This window comes from Pelodiscus sinensis, chromosome 13, assembly GCF_052426305.1.
Source record: "Pelodiscus sinensis isolate ZL-2025 chromosome 13, ASM5242630v1, whole genome shotgun sequence".
Classification (NCBI taxonomy): Eukaryota; Metazoa; Chordata; order Testudines; family Trionychidae; genus Pelodiscus; species Pelodiscus sinensis.
In genome coordinates, this window is record NC_143064.1 from 584,190 (window position 1) to 604,544 (window position 20,355).

General features: G+C 53.3%; 1 protein-coding gene across 1 annotated transcript in view; it reads right to left on the reverse strand.

The window, feature by feature from the left end:
• The window catches only part of LOC149523627 (mitochondrial ornithine transporter 1-like), a 38,222-nt gene extending 19,584 nt beyond the window's left edge, over positions 1-18,638 (reverse strand). The window contains exons 1-2 of the mRNA XM_089781716.1: positions 5,741-18,638; positions 104-570 (exon numbers count right to left, since the gene is read on the reverse strand). Of these exons, the coding sequence (XP_089637842.1) occupies positions 104-570; positions 5,741-5,810 (537 nt within the window). The 5' untranslated portion in view covers positions 5,811-18,638. The remainder of the gene's footprint in view (positions 1-103; positions 571-5,740) is intronic.
• Positions 18,639-20,355: the final 1,717 nt, after the last annotated feature.

Sequence of the window (20,355 nt, forward strand, 5' to 3'; positions counted from 1 at the left end):
GTGAGAGGATTATTCTAAGAGGGGTGGGCGAGATTCTGTGGCCTGCACTGTGCAGGGGGTCAGACTAGATGATCATAACGGTCCCTTCTGACCTTAAAGTCTATGAGTCTATGAGTAAGTGGCTGCAGGTACGCTGTGGGATGCAGCCCCACACAGCCCGCACCACGGCCAGAGGGACAGAAGTGGCTGCAGGTACGCTGTGGGATGCAGCCCCACACAGCCCGCACCACGGCCAGAGGGACAGAAGTGGCTGCAGGTACGCTGTGGGATACAGCCCCCACACACAGCCTGCACCACGGCCAGAGGGACAGAAGTGGCTGCAGGTACACTGTGGGATGCACCCCACACACACAGCCCGCACCACGGCCAGAGGGACAGAAGTGGCTGCAAGTACGCTGTGGGATACAGCCCCACACACAGCCCGCACCACGGCCAGAGGGACAGAAGTGGCTGCAGGTCGTGCCCAGTAAGCAGGTTCTAACAAACATTTAACAAACATGGTGGGGAAGGGCTGCATCTTCACCTTCACTGTGTCAAAGGGCGGCCCGCTCACCACACAGGCCACCCCTCCTGCAGAGGCAAGCCAGTCACCTCAGCATCCCTTCTCCCCTCGCCCCACGGGGCAAAGCCCCAGGCCCCTCAGCGCCCCCCTTCACCGCACATCACACAGAACAAAGCCCCGGGCCCCTCGGTGCCCCCCCTTCACCCCACATCACAGGGAACAAAGCCCCAGGCCCCTCGGCGCCCCCCTTCACCCCACATCACACAGAACAAAGCCCCAGGCCCCTCAGCAACCCCTTCACCGCACATCACACGGAAGAAAGCCCCAGACCCCTCGGCGCCCCCCTTCACCGCACATCACACAGAACAAAGCCCCAGACCCCTCAGCGCCCCCCTTCACCGCACATCACACAGAACAAAGCCCCAGGCCCCTCGGCGCCCCCCTTCACCCCACATCACACAGAACAAAGCCCTAGGCCCCTCAGCACCCCCCTTCAGCCCTCATCACACAGAACAAAGCCCCAGGCCCCTCGGCGCCCCCCTTCACCTCCATCACACGGAATAAAGCCCCATGCCCCTCGGCACCCCCCTTCACACGGAACAAAGCCCCAGGCCTCTCGGCACCCCCCTTCACCGCACATCACACAGAACAAAGCCCCAGGCCCCTCAGTGCCCCCCTTCACCCCACATCACAGGGAACAAAGCCCCAGGCCCCTCAGCACCCCCCTTCACCCCTTATCACACAGAACAAAGCCCCAGGCCCCTCAGCACCCCCCTTCACCCCACATCACACAGAACAAAGCCCCAGGCCCCTCAGCGCCCCCCTTCACCCCTCATCACATGGAACAAAGCCCCAGGCCCCTCGGCGCCCCCCTTCACTCCACATCACACGGAACAAATCCCCAGGCCCCTCGGTGCCCCCCTTCACCCGTCATCACAGGGAACAAAGCCCCAGGCCCCTCGGCGCCCCCCTTCACCGCACATCACACAGAACAAAGCCCCAGGCACCTCGGCGCCCCCCTTCACCCCTTATCACACAGAACAAAGCTCCAGGTCCCTCAGCACCCCCCTTCACCCCACATCACACGGAACAAAGCCCCAGGCCCCTCGGCGCCCCCCTTCACCGCACATCACACAGAACAAAGCCCCAGGCCCCTCGGCGCCCCCCTTCACCCCACATCACACGGAACAAAGCCCCAGGCCCCTCAGTGCCCCCCTTCACCCCTCATCACACAGAACAAAGCTCCAGGTCCCTCAGCACCCCCCTTCACCCCACATCACACGGAACAAAGCCCCAGGCCCCTCGGCGCCCCCCTTCACCGCACATCACACAGAACAAAGCCCCAGGCCCCTCGGCGCCCCCCTTCACCCCACATCACACGGAACAAAGTGCCCGGCCCCTCAGCACCCCCCTTCACCCGACATCACACGGAACAAAGCCCCAGGCCCCACGGCGCCCCCCTTCACCCCTCATCACACGGAACAAAGCCCCAGGCCCCTCGGTGCCCCCCCTTCACCGCACATCACACAGAACAAAGCCCCAGGCCCCTCAGTGCCCCCCTTCACCCCACATCACACAGAACAAAGCCCCAGGCCCCTCAGTGCCCCCCTTCACCGCACATCACACGGAACAAAGCCCCAGGCCCCTCAGTGCCCCCCTTCACCCCACATCACACAGAACAAAGCCCCCCTTCACCCCTCATCACACGGAACAAAGCCCCAGGCCCCTCAGTGCCCCCCCTTCACCTCCATCACACGGAACAAAGCCCCAGGCCCCTCGGCGCCCCCCTTCACCTCCATCACACGGAACAAAGCCCCAGGCCCCTCAGTGCCCCCCCTTCACCCCTCATCACACGGAACAAAGCCCCAGACCCCTCGGCGCCCCCCTTCACCCCACATCACACGGAACAAAGCCCCAGGCCCCTCGGCGCCCCCCTTCACCGCACATCACACAGAACAAAGCCCCAGACCCCTCAGCGCCCCCCTTCACCGCACATCACACAGAACAAAGCCCCAGGCCCCTCGGCGCCCCCCTTCACCCCTTATCACACAGAACAAAGCCCTAGGCCCCTCAGCACCCCCCTTCAGCCCTCATCACACAGAACAAAGCCCCAGGCCCCTCGGCACCCCCCTTCACCTCCATCACACGGAATAAAGCCCCATGCCCCTCGGCACCCCCCTTCACACGGAACAAAGCCCCAGGCCTCTCAGCACCCCCCTTCACCGCACATCACACAGAACAAAGCCCCAGGCCCCTCAGTGCCCCCCTTCACCCCACATCACAGGGAACAAAGCCCCAGGCCCCTCAGCACCCCCCTTCACCCCTTATCACACAGAACAAAGCCCCAGGCCCCTCAGCACCCCCCTTCACCCCACATCACACAGAACAAAGCCCCAGGCCCCTCAGCGCCCCCCTTAACCTCCATCACACGGAACAAAGCCCCAGGCCCCTCAGTGCCCCCCCTTCACCCCTCATCACACGGAACAAAGCCCCATGCCCTTCGGCGCCCCCCTTCACTCCACATCACACGGAACAAATCCCCAGGCCCCTCGGTGCCCCCCTTCACCCCTCATCACAGGGAACAAAGCCCCAGGCCCCTCGGCGCCCCCCTTCACCGCACATCACACAGAACAAAGCCCCAGGCCCCTCGGCGCCCCCCTTCACCCCACATCACACGGAACAAAGCCCCAGGCCCCTCAGTGCCCCCCTTCACCCCTCATCACACAGAACAAAGCTCCAGGTCCCTCAGCACCCCCCTTCACCCCACATCACACGGAACAAAGCCCCAGGCCCCTCGGCGCCCCCCTTCACCGCACATCACACAGAACAAAGCCCCAGGCCCCTCGGCGCCCCCCTTCACCCCACATCACACGGAACAAAGCCCCAGGCCCCTCAGTGCCCCCCTTCACCCCTCATCACACAGAACAAAGCTCCAGGTCCCTCAGCACCCCCCTTCACCCCACATCACACGGAACAAAGCCCCAAGCCCCTCGGCGCCCCCCTTCACCCCACATCACACAGAACAAAGTGCCCGGCCCCTCGGCGCCCCCCTTCACCCCACATCACACAGAACAAAGTGCCCGGCCCCTCGGCGCCCCCCTTCACCCCACATCACACAGAACAAAGCCCCAGGCCCCTCAGTGCCCCCCTTCACCGCACATCACACGGAACAAAGCCCCAGGCCCCTCAGTGCCCCCCTTCACCCCACATCACACAGAACAAAGCCCCCCTTCACCCCTCATCACACGGAACAAAGCCCCAGGCCCCTCAGTGCCCCCCCTTCACCTCCATCACACGGAACAAAGCCCCAGGCCCCTCGGCGCCCCCCTTCACCTCCATCACACGGAACAAAGCCCCAGGCCCCTCAGTGCCCCCCCTTCAGCCCTCATCACACGGAACAAAGCCCCAGACCCCTCGGCGCCCCCCTTCACCCCACATCACACGGAACAGAGCCCCAGACCCCTCGGCGCCCCCCTTCACCCCACATCACACAGAACAAAGCCCCAGGCCCCTCAGTGCCCCCCTTCACCCCTCGTCACACAGAACAAAGCTCCAGGTCCCTCAGCACCCCCCTTCACCCCACATCACACGGAACAAAGCCCCAGGCCCCTCGGCGCCCCCCTTCACCGCACATCACACAGAACAAAGCCCCAGGCCCCTCGGCGCCCCCCTTCACCCCACATCACACAGAACAAAGTGCCCGGCCCCTCGGCGCCCCCCTTCACCCCACATCACACAGAACAAAGCCCCAGGCCCCTCAGTGCCCCCCTTCACCGCACATCACACGGAACAAAGCCCCAGGCCCCTCAGTGCCCCCCTTCACCACACATCACACAGAACAAAGCCCCCCTTCACCCCTCATCACACGGAACAAAGCCCCAGGCCCCTCAGTGCCCCCCCTTCACCTCCATCACACGGAACAAAGCCCCAGGCCCCTCAGTGCCCCCCCTTCACCCCTCATCACACGGAACAAAGCCCCAGACCCCTCGGCGCCCCCCTTCACCCCACATCACACGGAACAAAGCCCCAGGCCCCTCGGCGCCCCCCTTCAGCCCTCATCACACGGAACCAAGCCCCAGACCCCTCGGCGCCCCCCTTCACCCCACATCACACGGAACAGAGCCCCAGACCCCTCGGCGCCCCCCTTCACCCCACATCACACGGAACAAAGCCCCAGGCCCCTCGGCGCCCCCCTTCACCCCACATCACACAGAACAAAGCCCCAGGCCCCTCGGCGCCCCCCTTCACCTCCATCACACGGAATAAAGCCCCATGCCCCTCGGCACCCCCCTTCACACGGAACAAAGCCCCAGGCCTCTCGGCACCCCCCTTCACCGCACATCACACAGAACAAAGCCCCAGGCCCCTCAGTGCCCCCCTTCATCCCACATCACACAGAACAAAGCCCCAGGCCCCTCAGCGCCCCCCTTCACCTCCATCACACGGAACAAAGCCCCAGGCCCCTCAGTGCCCCCCCTTCACCCCTCATCACACGGAACAAAGCCCCAGGCCCCTCGGCGCCCCCCTTCACCTCCATCACACGGAATAAAGCCCCAGGCCCCTCAGTGCCCCCCCTTCACCCCTCATCACACGGAACAAAGCCCCATGCCCCTCGGCACCTCCCTTCACCTCACATCACACGGAACAAAGCCCCATACCCCTCGGCGCCCCCCTTCACCTCACATCACACGGAACAAAGCCCCAGGCCCCTCGGCACCCCCCTTCACCTCACATCACACGGAACAAAGCCCCAGGCCCCTCGGCGCCCCCCTTCAGCCCTCATCACACGGAACAAAGCCCCAGGCCCCTCGGCGCCCCCCTTCACCTCCATCACACGGAATAAAGCCCCAGGCCCCTCGGCGCCCCCCTTCACCTCCATCACACGGAACAAAGCCCCAGGCCCCTCAGTGCCCCCTTCACTCCAATCCTTGGGTAAAGACCCAGGACACTTCACTGCCAGATTCTGGGGGGGTCCTGTGTTTCCTCCTCCCACAGCGGAAGACCTGGCCCAGGATTGCAGGTGCCCTTGTAGTAAGAATTGCTCCGGCCAGAGGTGTGATCATTTCCTTAACTGCAACCCTGCCCCATGTGAGGGTTCAGGCCCAGCTCCTGCTGCCTGCCAAGCCCCTCTTCACTTCCATGCATGTAGCTCAGGGCTCCCCTTCTCCCCAGTCTGAGGAACCAGAAATGCTCCAAAGTGTGTTTCCAGTTTGCCAACGTCCCTGCCCCCAGCCTCACCTGCTGCACCTGTGGTGAGGTGGACCAGCGCCTGGCCCAGTGGGTGGGACATGGCCACATGTGTAGACATCTCAGCAACGCGGATCACGCTGGGCCCTAGAGCAGGACTCGGCTGCAAATCGCCCTGCAGCCAGCGCAGCGATGCAGGGAGCAGGGCAGGCGGCAGAGAGAGGAGGAAGCAGGTGGAGGAGGTCACTTTGAGGCAGAACCACAGTGCGGGAGCTTTCCCTGGCCCTGCGGATGCAAAGAGCAGCTCACAGCTATCGGGGTATGTAGGGTGAGGACCATGCGTGGACTTTGCAGAAGGGTTGGCATAAGGTGCTTGGGCAGTTTGTGGGGCTGTGAGGAGTACAAGGGCTGTGGGGTATGGAGGTCACTGGGGAGGCCTATGGGCACAGAGGCTGGTGAGCAGGTAGCAAGAGCGTGGGGCACAGAGGTGGGTGGGGCTATTGAGTAGCAGGAGAGCGTTGGGACACGGAGGTGGGTGGGGCTATTGGGCGGTGGGAGAGCGTTGGGGACAGAGGTGGGTGGGGCTATTGGGCGGCGGGAGAGTGTTGGGGATAGAGGTGGGTGGGGCTATTGGGCGGCGGGAGAGCATTGGGAACAGAGGTGGGTGGGGCTATTGGGCGGCGGGAGAGCATTGGGGACAGAGGTGGGTGGGGCTATTGGGCGGTGGGAGAGCATTGGGACAGAAGTAGGTGGAGTTGTTGGGCGGTGGGAGAGTGTTGGGGCATGGAGGTGGGTGGAGATATTGGGTATAAAGTGTAGGGGACAGAGCAGTAGAGGGGGAATGATGGGGGTGTTATGGGGCAGATAAGTAGTGAAGTGAGGGTGTATGGAGTGTAGTGGCAAAGAGCACTAGTGGATGTGCATATGGGGTGTAGCGGGACAATGGGGGGTGTATGGTATAGCGAGGCAGAAAGGGTAGTGGGGAGTGTATGGTATAGCGGGTACTGGGTGTGCATACAAGGCATAGCAGGGCAGATGAGGGAAGTGGGGGCTGTATGGTATAGCCGGGTAGAGCAGTGTACTGGGTGAGCATACGGGGTGTAATAGGGCAGACAAGGGAAGTGGGGGGGTATCCTGCTGTGAGCCTTGCCATAACCACAAAGGTTCCTGGTCTACTAAGCAGTTTGGGGACGGGGTATGGGAACCTTGTGTATCTGTCACATTTCTACACTAGACCTGACTATAGTCTTACAAAGAAATTTCAAAAACCAGCTGGGGAGAGAAGCTGCAGAACTTGATTTCATTTACAAGTATAATACCTGGAATCAAGGATTGAACGAAGACTTGAACTGGATGGGCCACTCCCTACTACACCCTATTGACACCAATACATAAGCACTGGGCACTTACAGCCCACTCTTTTAGCCTCATTTAGCTCGGTCACTCTAATTGACAAGAATTTTTTCCTATTTTTTCCTTCTCTTTCCCTCCCCGTCCCCTTCTTTCTCTGTTATTGATTTATACCCTGGATCCCTTACTCCATTCATCTGAAGAAGCGAGTTGTGCCCACAAAAGCTGATGATATCATGTACATTTTTTGTTAGTCTCTAAGGTGCTGCAGGACCATCTGTTGTTTTTTAAGTTATTTCAAAGCTAGTGAGTTCAAAGCCTGTTAATAACATGAGTCTTTAACATCTTTATCAATTTAGTATTAGATGAATTCCTGCTCTATTTTGAATGCAAAAGGGACAACAATAGGGACGTTCAAACATCACTGGTTTGTAATACTTGCATTCAGAGTCCCAATGGCTTTCTATATGCAGAAGGACAAGTTAGAACCATACTTCCATGAACGGTTGGAATTTGTAAAAACAGCACAACTCAAAAAGAGAAAGCAGTTTAAATGGAGACATTAAACAACTGAGGCTAAGAAGATCCCAATCTATTTCTAGAGCCCTATGTGGGTAAAAAAGCGTGTATTTGAATCTGCATCTATATCTACAAAAATGAGCTCTGGATATCTGTACTGACATCCACAGATGTGGATACCTGCAAATATAAAGCAGATATCCACAAATTTGCAGGGTTTGAGATACAAAATTTGTATCCACATTCACATCTGCAAAAATGAGCTGTGGCTATCTGTGGATTTGCAGGGCCCTTCTGAAGGTTCTTTCATCTGAAGATGAGCATAAGAAGTCAGTGTTGTGGTTGATGCCAGCAAACAGAAGAAAATAATCTACTGCCTTGATAACTGGTGGCAACGTATATACATCTTTTTATTTTGACATCTCTCTCCTTTTGGAGAAAAGCTCTCCTCACCTCTGAATCCAATATGGCTCCTTATAAAAGATTTTTTTGAATATGGTTTAGGCATGATTTCTCCCAAATTTATGTATAATCCCAGGCTGACAAATAGGCTACGTCTAGACTGGCCCTTTCTCCGGAAGAGGCATGCAAAGCAGGCAAGTCAGAATAGGGAAATCCGCGGGGGATTTAAATAAGAGATCCTCCGGAAAAGGGCTTTATTCTGGAGGTTCGCGCCAGTCTAGATGCTCTTTTCCGGCTTTTCTCCAAGCCGGAAAAAAAGCGGTGGCCATGTTTATTTAAATCCCGCGGGGGATATTTAAATCCCCCGCGGATTTCCCTATTCTGACTTGCCTGCTTTGCATGCCTCTTCCGGAGAAGGGGCCAGTCTAGACGTAGCCATAGTGAATAAATTTAGCCTACATGTAGTATGATCTGTTCCCTGGATGATGCTTTTGACTTCTTAAATACTTCAGCAAGTTCTGTGGCTTTGGCTCACTTAGGAGACATGGATGGGTAAGAATGTTGAGATGCCCTTAAGAGATAAAAAGAGGGACTGAGGACTATCCATTTGAAGGACAAAAAGGATTCAGGAAACCTTCTCAGTAGATTTTACATTGTTCGTCTTCTCTAGTACCTCATCAGTCTGAATCCTAAATAGACCTTCCTGTGGGAGCACGTTAAGGAAAGAGGGCATTTTGCTCCAGAGATGGTATTGACAGCTTCATTAATTCAAGACATGCACATTAACATAGTTGAAGAAAGTTTTTTTTCCCCTAATATATCCAGTCTCTTCCCTTGTTTATTCAAGGGTGTGATCTTGGGCATTTTTTGATGTAGAAAGTGCCTCGTCAACCACCAACAAAGTAGGAAGTGGCTTAGAATGAAACTCAGCAAGTCTTCCTTGAGGGAAACTGCTATAATTCATCTGCATTCTCAGACAGGCTGAGTGGTTGAGGGAATTTTCCAGAGTGCATTTGCTGCCTGAAGCAATCTATCTAATAAGAGACTAATGACTCTTTAATCACTACCCCTCTAATTTGAAGATATTGTGGAGAGATCATCTCGTTTTAACAGAAGGGATAGCTAATGGTTTTGACATTTGACACGTTAACTTGTGAAAGGCTATGGCATCTTCCACTGGTGATGATACTGAGATGTCGCCCACATTTTCATCCAGAAAATGCATGTCCCTTAATTCTGAATCACACTCTTCTAGTTCTAGTTTCTCATAGGTTAATGTTTCACCTATTTACATAGGTGACTTGTTCTGAGTAAGGTAAGTGCAAAGCTCCACTGATGGATCTGGCTGGAAATAGCTCTGTGCCTGTGCAGGGCTGCAGTGAGTGGATTACAATAATATTTCCTGGTTCTAATCTGTGATCTGCATCTCTTTTCTGGCCCCAATCCATTTGCAGCTCAGATGGGAACAGAGACAATAACCTTTTTGAAAAGGAAAGCAGGGAGAAAAAACGGTTACTTACCTTTCGTAACTGATGTTCTTCGAGATGTATTGTTCATAGCCATTCCATGTAGGTTGCAGAGTTTTCCCATAGCGGTACCCATTGGGCCAGCAGGGAAGCCCCCTGGAGTGGCACCACTTCAGCGGCACATAAATACCCCTCCACCCCCTCAGTTCCTTCTCCCAGGAACGCTCCGACGCAGGGGAGGTGGGTGGGTTATGGAATGGACGTGAGCAACACATCTCGGAGAACAAGTTACAAGGTAAGTAACCGTTTTTTCTTCTTCGAGTGCTTGCTCATGTCCATTGCACATAGATGACTCCAAAGCTAAAACCCCAGGAGGCGAGGTCGGAGACTATAGAGAGGCGGGCTGCAACACTACCCCGCCCATCACTGCGTCATCCCTGGCCTGCTGTGCGATGGCATAGTGGCTTACAAAAGTGTGCACTGACAGCCAAGAGGCTGCCCTGCAGATTTCTACAATGGGCACCTGGGCCACAAAGGCAGCAGAAGAAGCTTGGGCCCTGGTTGAATGGGCTGTGATGGGCAGAGCTGGCACATGCACCAGCTCATAGCATGTCCTGGTACAGGAAGTGATCCAAGACGAGATATGCTGGGCTGCCACCAGCAGGCCTATCATCCTGTCAGGTATGGACACGAATAACTGGGGGGGACTTACAGAAAAGGTTTTGTCCTAGCCAAATAAAAGGCTAAGGCTTGCTTAATGTCTGGGTATGTAGAGCCTGCTCTGCCCCAGGACCATGAGGTTTCGGATAAAAAGTGGCAGAAATATATCCCGATTAACGTGGAAATGAGACACCACCATGAGCAAAAACATGAGATGGGGGTGAAGTCTAATCTTGTCCTTGAAAAAGACCGTATACAGAGGGTCCACAGCTAATGCCCACAGCTCCGAGACCCGCCTGATGGAGGTAATGGCCATGAGGAAGGACACCTTCCAGGACAGGTGCAAAAGGGATCATGTTGCCAGCAGCTCGAGGGGGGACTGTGAGCCTAGTGAGCATCAGGTTAAGGTCCCAGGTGGGCAGGGCTTACGCACTTGGGGGGTATATCCTGTCCAACCCCTTAGAGAAGCAATGAATCATAGGGTCTACGAAAACAGACTTATCCTGTGACCCGAAGTGGAAAGCTGAGATGACTGCCAGGTGCACCCTAATGGAGGAGGGGGCAAGGCCCTGGGTTCTAAAGTCCAGAAGGTAATCCAAAATAGCCAGGACTGGGACCTCCATAGGGGAAATCCCTTACCCTCCGACCAAAGGACGAAGTACATCCACTTCGGCAGGTAAGAGGCCCTTGTAAGAAGTTTACGACTCCCCAGAAGTACTGCCTGAACTCGGTCTGAGCACTGCCTCTCCACAGCACTCAGCCACGGACCTTCCATGCCATGAGGTGCAGGGAGCAGAGGTTTGGAAGCCGCAGCCTGCCCAACTCCTGAGAGATCAGGTACAGGCAGAGAGGGAGGGTCAGGGGCCGCTCCACTGAGAGCTCAAACAGGGCTGGGAACCAATGCTGGTGGGGCCATGCTGGGGCTATCAGTATCACGGAGGCATGGAACTCCCTGACCCAAAGGATCACACCATGAACGGAGGGAAGCCTCTCTCTTTAGTCACAGCTTAAAGTCTGACACCTAGCAGAGTATGGCAAGGCTGCTCTCACAATCAACATCAAGAGGACAGAAGTGATGTATCAGCCTGCACCAGGAAAGCCACACATAGCCACCGCCATGGTGTCTGCGTGCCTCCTTGGGAAGGTGAACAATGCACTCATCTCTCATAATCTTCCTGTGCCAGGCAGTAAATCCAGTGCTGCAGCATCTGCCAAACTATGGGAGAGACTGCTGTATGCATGCCCAGTCCATGGAAGCTTAGTGATGAGAAATGGTGGTCTGTGCTTGTGCACCAGTCCTATGGCTACCTAGTCTTTTGTCATCATCAGCACTTAGCCTGTGATAAAATCTGCAAGAAGATATGGGTCACCACTCGGTCACATAGAGTAGGGTTATGGCAGATGGCAGGCTCCTGCTGATGTTCCCTTGTGCTTTGTCTGTATTGCATTGTTCAGGGAAAGGCCAGGTTCTGTCTCAACAGATGTGCAGTTACTATCATTGTTAATGAATCACCGTTGAGCTGAGAAAGCTCTACCAATGTAAGGAATCTCACTTTCCGAGGCGCTGTTGGAAAGGGACAGACACTCCCGTGATGGGTTTTGGAGACTGGTATCTCAGGGTGGGGGCCAGCACAGCTGCCATAGTTCAGGCACTAGTCTGTTCACCACAGATTGTGTGGCAAGTCACAGTGACCTATGTCAGTCATTCTTGGTGCCATAAATTTGAAGCTGTGACCTGCCAAGTTTGGGTGGGAACAACTACAGATGCTGATTTGGGAGTCTTGCCAAAGAAAACAGCAAGGGTGGGGTGGGGTGAAATTCAGTAAACACAAATACTAAACACTAAGCATATTAAATAGCATGTAATTGAATAGTCATGTAACCACATCACATTTTAGCAGTTGCACGACTATTCAATAGGGGCTGGCAGACAGTGAGCTCGTGATCCCACCCCTGGAGAGTCCCCTGTCACTCCATGCTGCTGCCTCTGTATCAGAGGCAGCAGCGTGGCATGGCAGAGCTCCCTGCTGCTCCATGGGATGCCGAGCAGCCTCTGTTCGTGGGGAGCTCAGACCCCCGTGGATAGGGTCTATCTGTGGCAGCGTCCCCTGTGCTCCTCATGCTGCTGCCTCTGACAGAGGCAGAAAGGGGAGAGGCAGGCGGGTCCATGGAGCTGGCATGAGCTGAGAGCTGTCCTTCTTAAAAACCGGCTCCTTGTGCATATCGACTTCCACCTGAGTAAACAAGGCTGAGCCTAGTGCAACATATTCAGGCAGCCACATGGGGCCAATTAAGAGCCTGCCAGAAGCAACAGGCTAATCAGAGCACTTGTAACCCATTAAAGCCTGTTGGGGCTTGTTTATAAGGCTAGGAGCCCAAGATCTGAGAGTAAGAAGGTGCACTGGGTGTGAGCTGAGGATTGAGAGCAAGACAGAGTGTATGGAGAAGCAGAACTGCCTTGCTCAGATACCAGAAGAAAGGTGCTGGGATGGACTGTTTGAGGAAGTGGCCCAGGGAAGAAACTGCCAAACTGGAAGTAGAAGAAACCCTTCCTGTTGCTACTGTCTGTGGGTTCCTGGGCTGGAACACAGAGTATTGGGTGGTCCCGGGTTCCCCCCAACTCTCTCCGTGCCACTACAGAGTCTGCCCTTGAGAGGGGATAAATGCAAAGTACTCCACTTCGAGAGGAACAAGCAGGTTCATACCTACAAAATGGGAAGGGACTGTCTAGAAAGGAGTCCTGCAGAAAAGAATTTAGGGGTCATAGTGGATCATAAGCTAAACAGGAGTCAAGAGTGACATTGTTGAAAAAAAAAAAGCAAACATGATTCTAGGATGTGTGCAGCCTGAGAACCGGGAGCTGCTGAAGCCTGGAGGAGGGCAGATGTGGGAGCTGGGGGTGTGGCTTTGGGTTCCCTGAGTAGGCTGTTAAAGACTGTGGCTGGCCAGCCACACCTGAAGCCTATCTGGCATCAGCCTGAAGGAAGGACTAGTTGGAACACCTGCAGACACTTAAGGTGGATGTGTGCACTATAAAACACTCCCCAGGCAAGGCTAGGGGGAAGGAGAAAAGGGACGGACTAGAGGAGAACAGAGCAAGAGAACACACCTGAGTGAGCTAATGTGAAGGTTTGCTCTGCGATATCGGGAATGAGGTACTGCAGGAGGGGTTGGGGAAGTGGCCCAGGGAGGAGCTGTGGCTCAGGGGGCAAAGGCTAAGCTACAAGGCCTGCTCGGGGCTGCCCCCTCCTATAGGGCCCTGGGCCGGAACCTGGAGCAAGTGGGTGGGACTAGGTTCCCCCCAATCCTCCCTGTGATGGACCCAGCGGGGTCAGCACTAACCCGGGTCGGGGGATCACCCCCCCCCCGGCCCATAGAGGGCAGGCAGACGGCCCGGACGGCCGGGATAGCCCTGGTCGGGCTGAGATCCGGCGTGGGGGAACACACACAGCCCCACAGCAAAGAGGGCGGGGCCAGACGTGGACGCGGCAAGCGTGCCGGGAGCCCGGTGAGCATGCCGGCTGCGCAGGGCAGAGGGCGGTGCTCCAAGCCCCAGCCATCGCGCAGCGGGGCGTGTGGACGCCGGAAGGGTAGGGCTAGCATCACCGGCATCCTTGCACGGGCCGCTTGAAAAGTGGCCGGGAGAGACAGCTGGGGGCAGTGCAGGGAGGAGCCGCTGAATGCCCCCCAAGAGGACAAGCATCCCACCCCACTGGAGGGCAAGAAGACAACTGACGCCGGAGCCCCCAGGACGCCAGCCGGATGGGGCCGACGGCTTGGGCGCGGTAAGTGGCCCGGGCGAACCCTCCAGCAGGGAGCGGGGAGTGGAAGAAACCCGGGGCAAGGTGCTTCTGGCACCCGTGGGCAGGTGAGTTTCGAGGATAGTCCCCACCTGCTGTGGAGGGAACGTGGTAGTTATCCCCCACTTGGGGCCCCGGGCTGAGACCTGGTGGAGAGGGCAGGCCCGGGTCTCCCACACACCCGTCCCCTCCCCTTTGCCTGCCACTCCAATTTACCCCACAAATAGGTCACCCCCGCAACTCCTAGGGAGCCGGGCAACCACGACAGCGAACTAGACGCTTGACACCCCTTGCCCACTTCCGGGAAGGACCTTTCCTCAGAACAGGCCCCCGGAATTTCCCCCCCCTCCTACAGGACCCATGGACCCCTGATGGGGCAGGGCAGTGAGTCCGCCGAATCCCAGCACCGACGCAAGGCCGGGTGATCGCACTCACGTCCCCCATCCCGGGGAGCAGGCCCTGGGACAAACGGACATCAGACTCAGACGGTGGGTCCGCTGAACCCCCTGCCCCGTCAGGAGGGGCGCTCACACCCAGTAAATCCGTCACACTCCCCTCTGGCTGGAAGGGCCAGCAGGGACTGGAGAAAGAAGGACCCTGGACTGGCCTGTGATGAAAGAGGCTCTGGTAGCAGGATACCCTTGCCTTCGTGGCAGTAATTAGGGACACTGTGAGCCTCTGAGGCCCCAATAACCCGCCAGGAAGCACAGGATCCACAGGGCTTAGGCCAGACTTTGCCACAGATGCATTAACAGATGTGTTGTTAGCAAGACACAAGAAGTCATTCTTCTGCTCTACTCTGCACTCATTAGACCACAACTGGAGTACTGTATCCAGTTCTGGGTACCATATTTCAGGAAAGATGTGAAGAAACTGGAGACTAGCAACAAAAATTAAGGTCTAAAAAATATGACTTATAAGAGAAGACTGAAAGAATAGGGCTTTTCAGTTTGGAAAAGAGAAGACAGAGGACATAATCACTTACAAGTATATTAAAAGGTGTTACAAGGAGGAGGGAGAAAAATATTTCCTTCATCTCTGAAGACAGGATGAGAAGCAATGGGCAGCAAGGGAGGTTTAGGTTGGACATCAGGAAAAACTTCCTGTCAGGGTGGTAAAGCACTGGAAAAAGTTGCCTGGGGAGGCTGTGGAATCTCCATCTCTGGAGATATTTAAGAGCAGATTAGACAGACATCTGTTAGGGTTGATCTAGATCAGGGTTCCCCAAACCTTTTCAGTCACGGAGCACCTACAGAGTCCTGAAAATTTAGAGGAGCCCTTAAAATATCATGATTTTTAATTCAATAGGTACCAAAATAAATAGTCAATGTTTAGGAATTCTATTTTTATTTCTTATGTAAGTCTTATAAATTCCTTTTTCTTCTTCTTCAAGGGAGCTATCAAAAAATTAGTAACAAAACAGCAGGGTCATAAAACTGTTATTAATAATTTCTTACTGAGTCTCTGGACCCATAACATGGAGCCCCAGGGCTCCACAGAACAAACTGGGAAACTCTGATCTAACTGGCGCTGGGCCCTGCCACAAGGGTGGGGGGCTGGACTCGATGCCCTCTCCAGGTCCCTTCCAGTCCCTGTGTTCTGTGATTCTATGAAGACCTCCTTCGAGATGTCTTTCCTGACCGGTTTTCTCCTCCTACTGAAGAAAGCACTAAGGGATTGAGGCACTTAACTCCAGTTGAAGGAATTAGGACATTAGGCATCTATCTGGCTTTTAGGGTCTGGTCCTAAGTCTTATGCTCATCACCTTTTTAGTAGAGGGCTGCCGAGGGCTTCTTCTCAGGCTGACAGAGAGGTAGAGGTTTTGCCCAGCTAGGACTGAGTTTAAATTTATCCCCTCCTGCTAGCAGCCACAATTCCTTCTTGGCACAGTGGTGCCAGGAAAATTCAAAGTTAGTTTTAGTATAAGTGACTCATCCCCAGCCAGCAAGCAGAAGAGTGGACTGGAGTTCAAACTAAAACATGAGATCATGCTGAATGGGCAGAGTATTTCAACAGGAACAGTGTCATTAGTCCCATTTTCTTCAGTTATAATCAGATTCTCCTGTGGAAAAATGACAGCAAGGACCAGTTTGTCTGGGCAGGGACTGCCTGGCTGCGAAACGGGGCCATGGTGTTTATTGCTTAACAGGCAGGAGTTAGCGCAGATGCTGAGTGCAGATGTTCCACAGAGAAACAGATTACTGCATCATTAAATCAGGGAACTCAGGCCTCCTATGGTGCTAAACGTTAAAAGCACCGTGCCTTAAGGCTGCACAAAGACAGCAGTGTTGAAAATACTGAGAGTCATAAAAGGGGGACAATATCTGCAGGTGACAAAGACCAGAGATGATGGAGGAACTTCAGCAGTTCTAGCCAGGTTAGTGGGCGACAAAATGTCCGCTGAAGCTCAGCATCTGAATTATTGCACAATGATGAATTGCTCAGAACTCCCACTCAATTCATTCTAGCAGCAACGCAGAAATAGCACCTGGGTATGTCTGTAGGGTTGCCGGGTGTCCAGTTTTCACCCAGACAATCCGGTATTTGCGGGCTCCGTCCAGTTTAAAAAAAAGAAAAATAAATACCAGACATGTGAAATGTCCGGTATTTCCTGTTTCCCTGGGACAGAAGCCCGGCGGGGACAATTTTCCCCTGCTGCATCTGGCGGGGGCGGGGGAGTGAGGAGCACAGCAGAAGAAGGGGGGCAGGAGGAGGCACTTGCAGGGTGCCACGCTAGGGGTGGGAGCGGAGCACACACTGCTCTGGCCCACATGACCAGCAGAGACCGGGAGCTGGGCACGTGTTGCCTCCCTCTACACAATGCGAGCCGAGGCAGTCGCGCCGGGCAGCAGGAGCAGCCACTTTAAAAGTCAGATTGTTCCTCCGTGCCTGGCTTCGGGGGGGGGGGGGGGAGGGAGGGGGAGATTTGATTGGAGCAGGGGCTCCTGATGCTGGGGATGCCTGCCTCAGGGGGAGGGGGAGTGCATTGGAATGGGGGATGCTGCGGGGGGCCTGGGTCTGAGGCGGGGATGAGTGCATTGAGATGGGGAGACTGGGAGGTCTGGCTCAGGGGGAGGGGTGGGTGCATTGGTGGTTAGTGTGTGGTCCCATACTGGATGGAGTGGTGCAACTTTTGCTTAACAACTTTGGTGTCTCTCCTTTTTTTTCCCCTCAACAGATTTTTTTCACGGTGTTGTTGGGTTTTTTTGGCTGGGGGGGTCAGTATTTTTTGTTAAACCATCTGGCAACCCGACATGTCTGTGGCCAGCTCAGTGAAGATAACTGCTCTTCTGAATCAGACCGATAGTCCACCCAGTCTAATGCTTTGTCCCTGACAATGACCTGCACCAGGCGCTTCCAAGGAAGCTGCAAGAAACACATTAGGCAGATGTGGGATGATCAAGCCTCATCCAGGGAATCTGCCAATCTCTTTTCCCACAGATTGGCTTATGGCCTGAAACACAAGGGTTAACTTTTTTTCAACACTGACTATTATACTGATGGATATTATCTCTGTAATGGCCAATCCCTTTTTAAGCCTTTGGAATGTTTTTCCTCAATGACATCCTGCGGGTATGAGTTCTACAGTAAATGGTTGCAAGACTATCTTTACTCAGCATGGACTATGGTGGAAAAAAGCTGAGGAAGAAAGGTTGCACAAGGAAGGGAAAAGAGAATAATACATAAGAAATGTCATAAATGTATGATTCATTCAGATGCTGTGGAGTTCTGGTCATTCCGTCTCACTAATGACACTGCAGGGGGTTCAGAGCTGAGGGATGAGAATGATTAGGAGCCTGGAAATACTCCGACATGATGAGAAATTGAAAAGACTGAGCTCGTTGAACTTAGAAAGGAGATAAATAAGAGAAGACATGATAAAACATTGGCCCAAGAAAGGTACATAGGACTAACAGAAGTTCCTGGTCTCCTAACACTTGAGCAAGGGGATGTTCAATTACATTTAAAGGGCAAATTCAAAACTGAACTTTTTTTCAAACAGGAAATTAGACAAACTCACTGCCTCAAGATGTTGCTGAGGCCGTGTATTTAGGAAGATTTAAAAAGATTGAACATTTATATGGGTAAAATATCTAAAAGTACAGTATATCAGTTAATGCTAACAGAAAGGCGTAAGAATGGATATAAATTGCACCCTTCAGTGCTTTAAACCTTAGGGGTACATCTACACTATAGGACAATGTCGAATTAAGCTCTGCAACTTCTGCTATGTTAAACTGCATAGCAGAAGTTGAAGTACCTTAACTCGGCTTTTGGCACAGTCCACACTGTTAGATTAGCTGTTTTAACTAGACCTGCTAATTCAAACCCTGGGAGATCGATAGCAACAGCTTCAATATTCTCTGTAGTGTGGATGTCCCCTAAGTTACCTCTCAGCAGGTATATGTGGGATAATGTGTCTCCATGAAAGTCTCTCTGTTTACCCTCCTAGACAAAGACTTTCATGGAGACACGTCATCACAATATGCCTATTGTGAGGTTTCTTACACCTTCCTCTGAAGCATCTGGTGTGGACACTGAGGCTACGGCTAGACTGCATCCCTCTGTTGACAGAGAGATGTAAATTAGGCACATGGAAATTGCCAGTGAAGCAGGGATTTAAATATCCCATGCTTCATTAGCATAAACATGGCCGCTGCTTTTTTCGAAAAAAAGGCCGTCAAGATGCGCATATGTTGAAAATAAACCCTTTTCCGACAGATCTTATATTCCTCAAAAAATGAGGTTTTACAGGATTTGTCGAAAAAGGGTTTATTTTCGATAGATCCGCATCTAGACTGCCATTTTTTTCTGAAAAAAACTCCGTTTTGAAAAAATGTGGTAGCCATGTTTATGCTAATGAAGCGTGGGATATTTAAATCCCTGTTTCATTAGCAATTTCCATGTGCCTAATCTACATCCCTCTGTCGACAGAGGGATGCAGTCTAGACGTAGCCTGAGATAAGACATGGCATTAAATCGACTATGAATCTCATCCAGTATGGAATTTCTATATAAAACAGACAGCAAGAGGCAGACAAAGTAAAAAGTCATGGGAGTGAACTGGAGTACATGTAAAATACCTCCTTCAACACAGCTTGCATAAGGGCGGTGGGAAGGAGCGTGCATGGAATACTTGACTAATCGGAGACAGGCAGGGGTTTATCAGGCTTTTTGTTAAAGGCATTCTTTAAGACAACAACTTGGAAATCTTCCCTCCACAAATTAGAATCAAAGTCAGTCAGGACTGAAGCTCTGGCAAAGCGTAAAAAACGTATATTTTTACGTTAAAAAAATAAAACCTCCTAAATTTAGGAGAAACAAAGCTGCACATGTGCCTATGCTATCACAGAAACAAAAAGAGAGGGACATTTACAAAGGGTACCACAGTAGCAGAGAAAATAAGTACACTTGCTGTAGAAGTCGAAGGGAGATGCTTATTCCAAAACATTTTTTTCCATGAGAAACCAGACCCTTTTTTTTTATGGCTGAAAATTTTTCTGAATCATGGGGCACAATCACCAGGGACGTCTAGTACTGAGCCCAAGATTCTGAAGAGGAAGTGTACAATCGCAGTACTAGTAAGAGATGCAACGGCAAGCAGCAGCTGCCTTAGAAGACCGTCGAGATGATGAGATACAGTCTGTAACAACTGTACAGAGCCAAAGGAAATAATTGGCACAAACTAGGCACTTTCAGTTCATTTCTAACAGCTGAATGATGGCTACAAGACCACAATGTCTGGACATCATGAGTGGGTCAAATCAGCACACTTGTAAGAGACCTTTGTAAAGTTAATCAGAAGATACAGGTAATATGGGGCAGGTAACTTATACACCAGGGCTGTGTCTACACTGGGCCACTTATTCTGGAAAAGCAACCGCTTTTCCGGAATAAGCTGCGAGCTGTCTACACTGGCCCCTTGAATTTCCGGAAAAGCAGTGACGATTTACTGTAAGAAATCAGCTGCTTTTCCGGAAAAACTATGCTGCTCCCACCCGGGCAAAAGTCCTTTTTTCGGAAAACTGTTCCGGAAAAGGGCCAGTGTAGACAGCACAGTAGTCTTTTCCGGAAAAAAGCCCCGATCGCGAAAATGACGATCAGGGCTTTTTTCCGGAAAAGCGTGTCTACATTGGCCACAGATGCTTTTCCGGAAAAGGGGCTTTTCCGGAAAAGCATCCTGCCAATGTAGACGCTCTTTTTCCTGAAATACTTATAACGGAAAACTGTTCCATTTTAAGCATTTCTGGAAAAGGGTGCCAATGTGGACGTAGCCCAGGGCTATGTCTACACTAGCGTGATCTTGTGCCAGAGATATGCAAATGAGGCTAAGCGTGGAATATTGCCGAGCCTCATTTGCATATCTAATGTGCCGTCATTTTTGCGGAAGAGGCTCTTATGCCAGAAGGAGCTGTCTACACTGCCCCTTCTTGCGCAAGAAAAACCCTCTTGCACAATGCCGCTACGC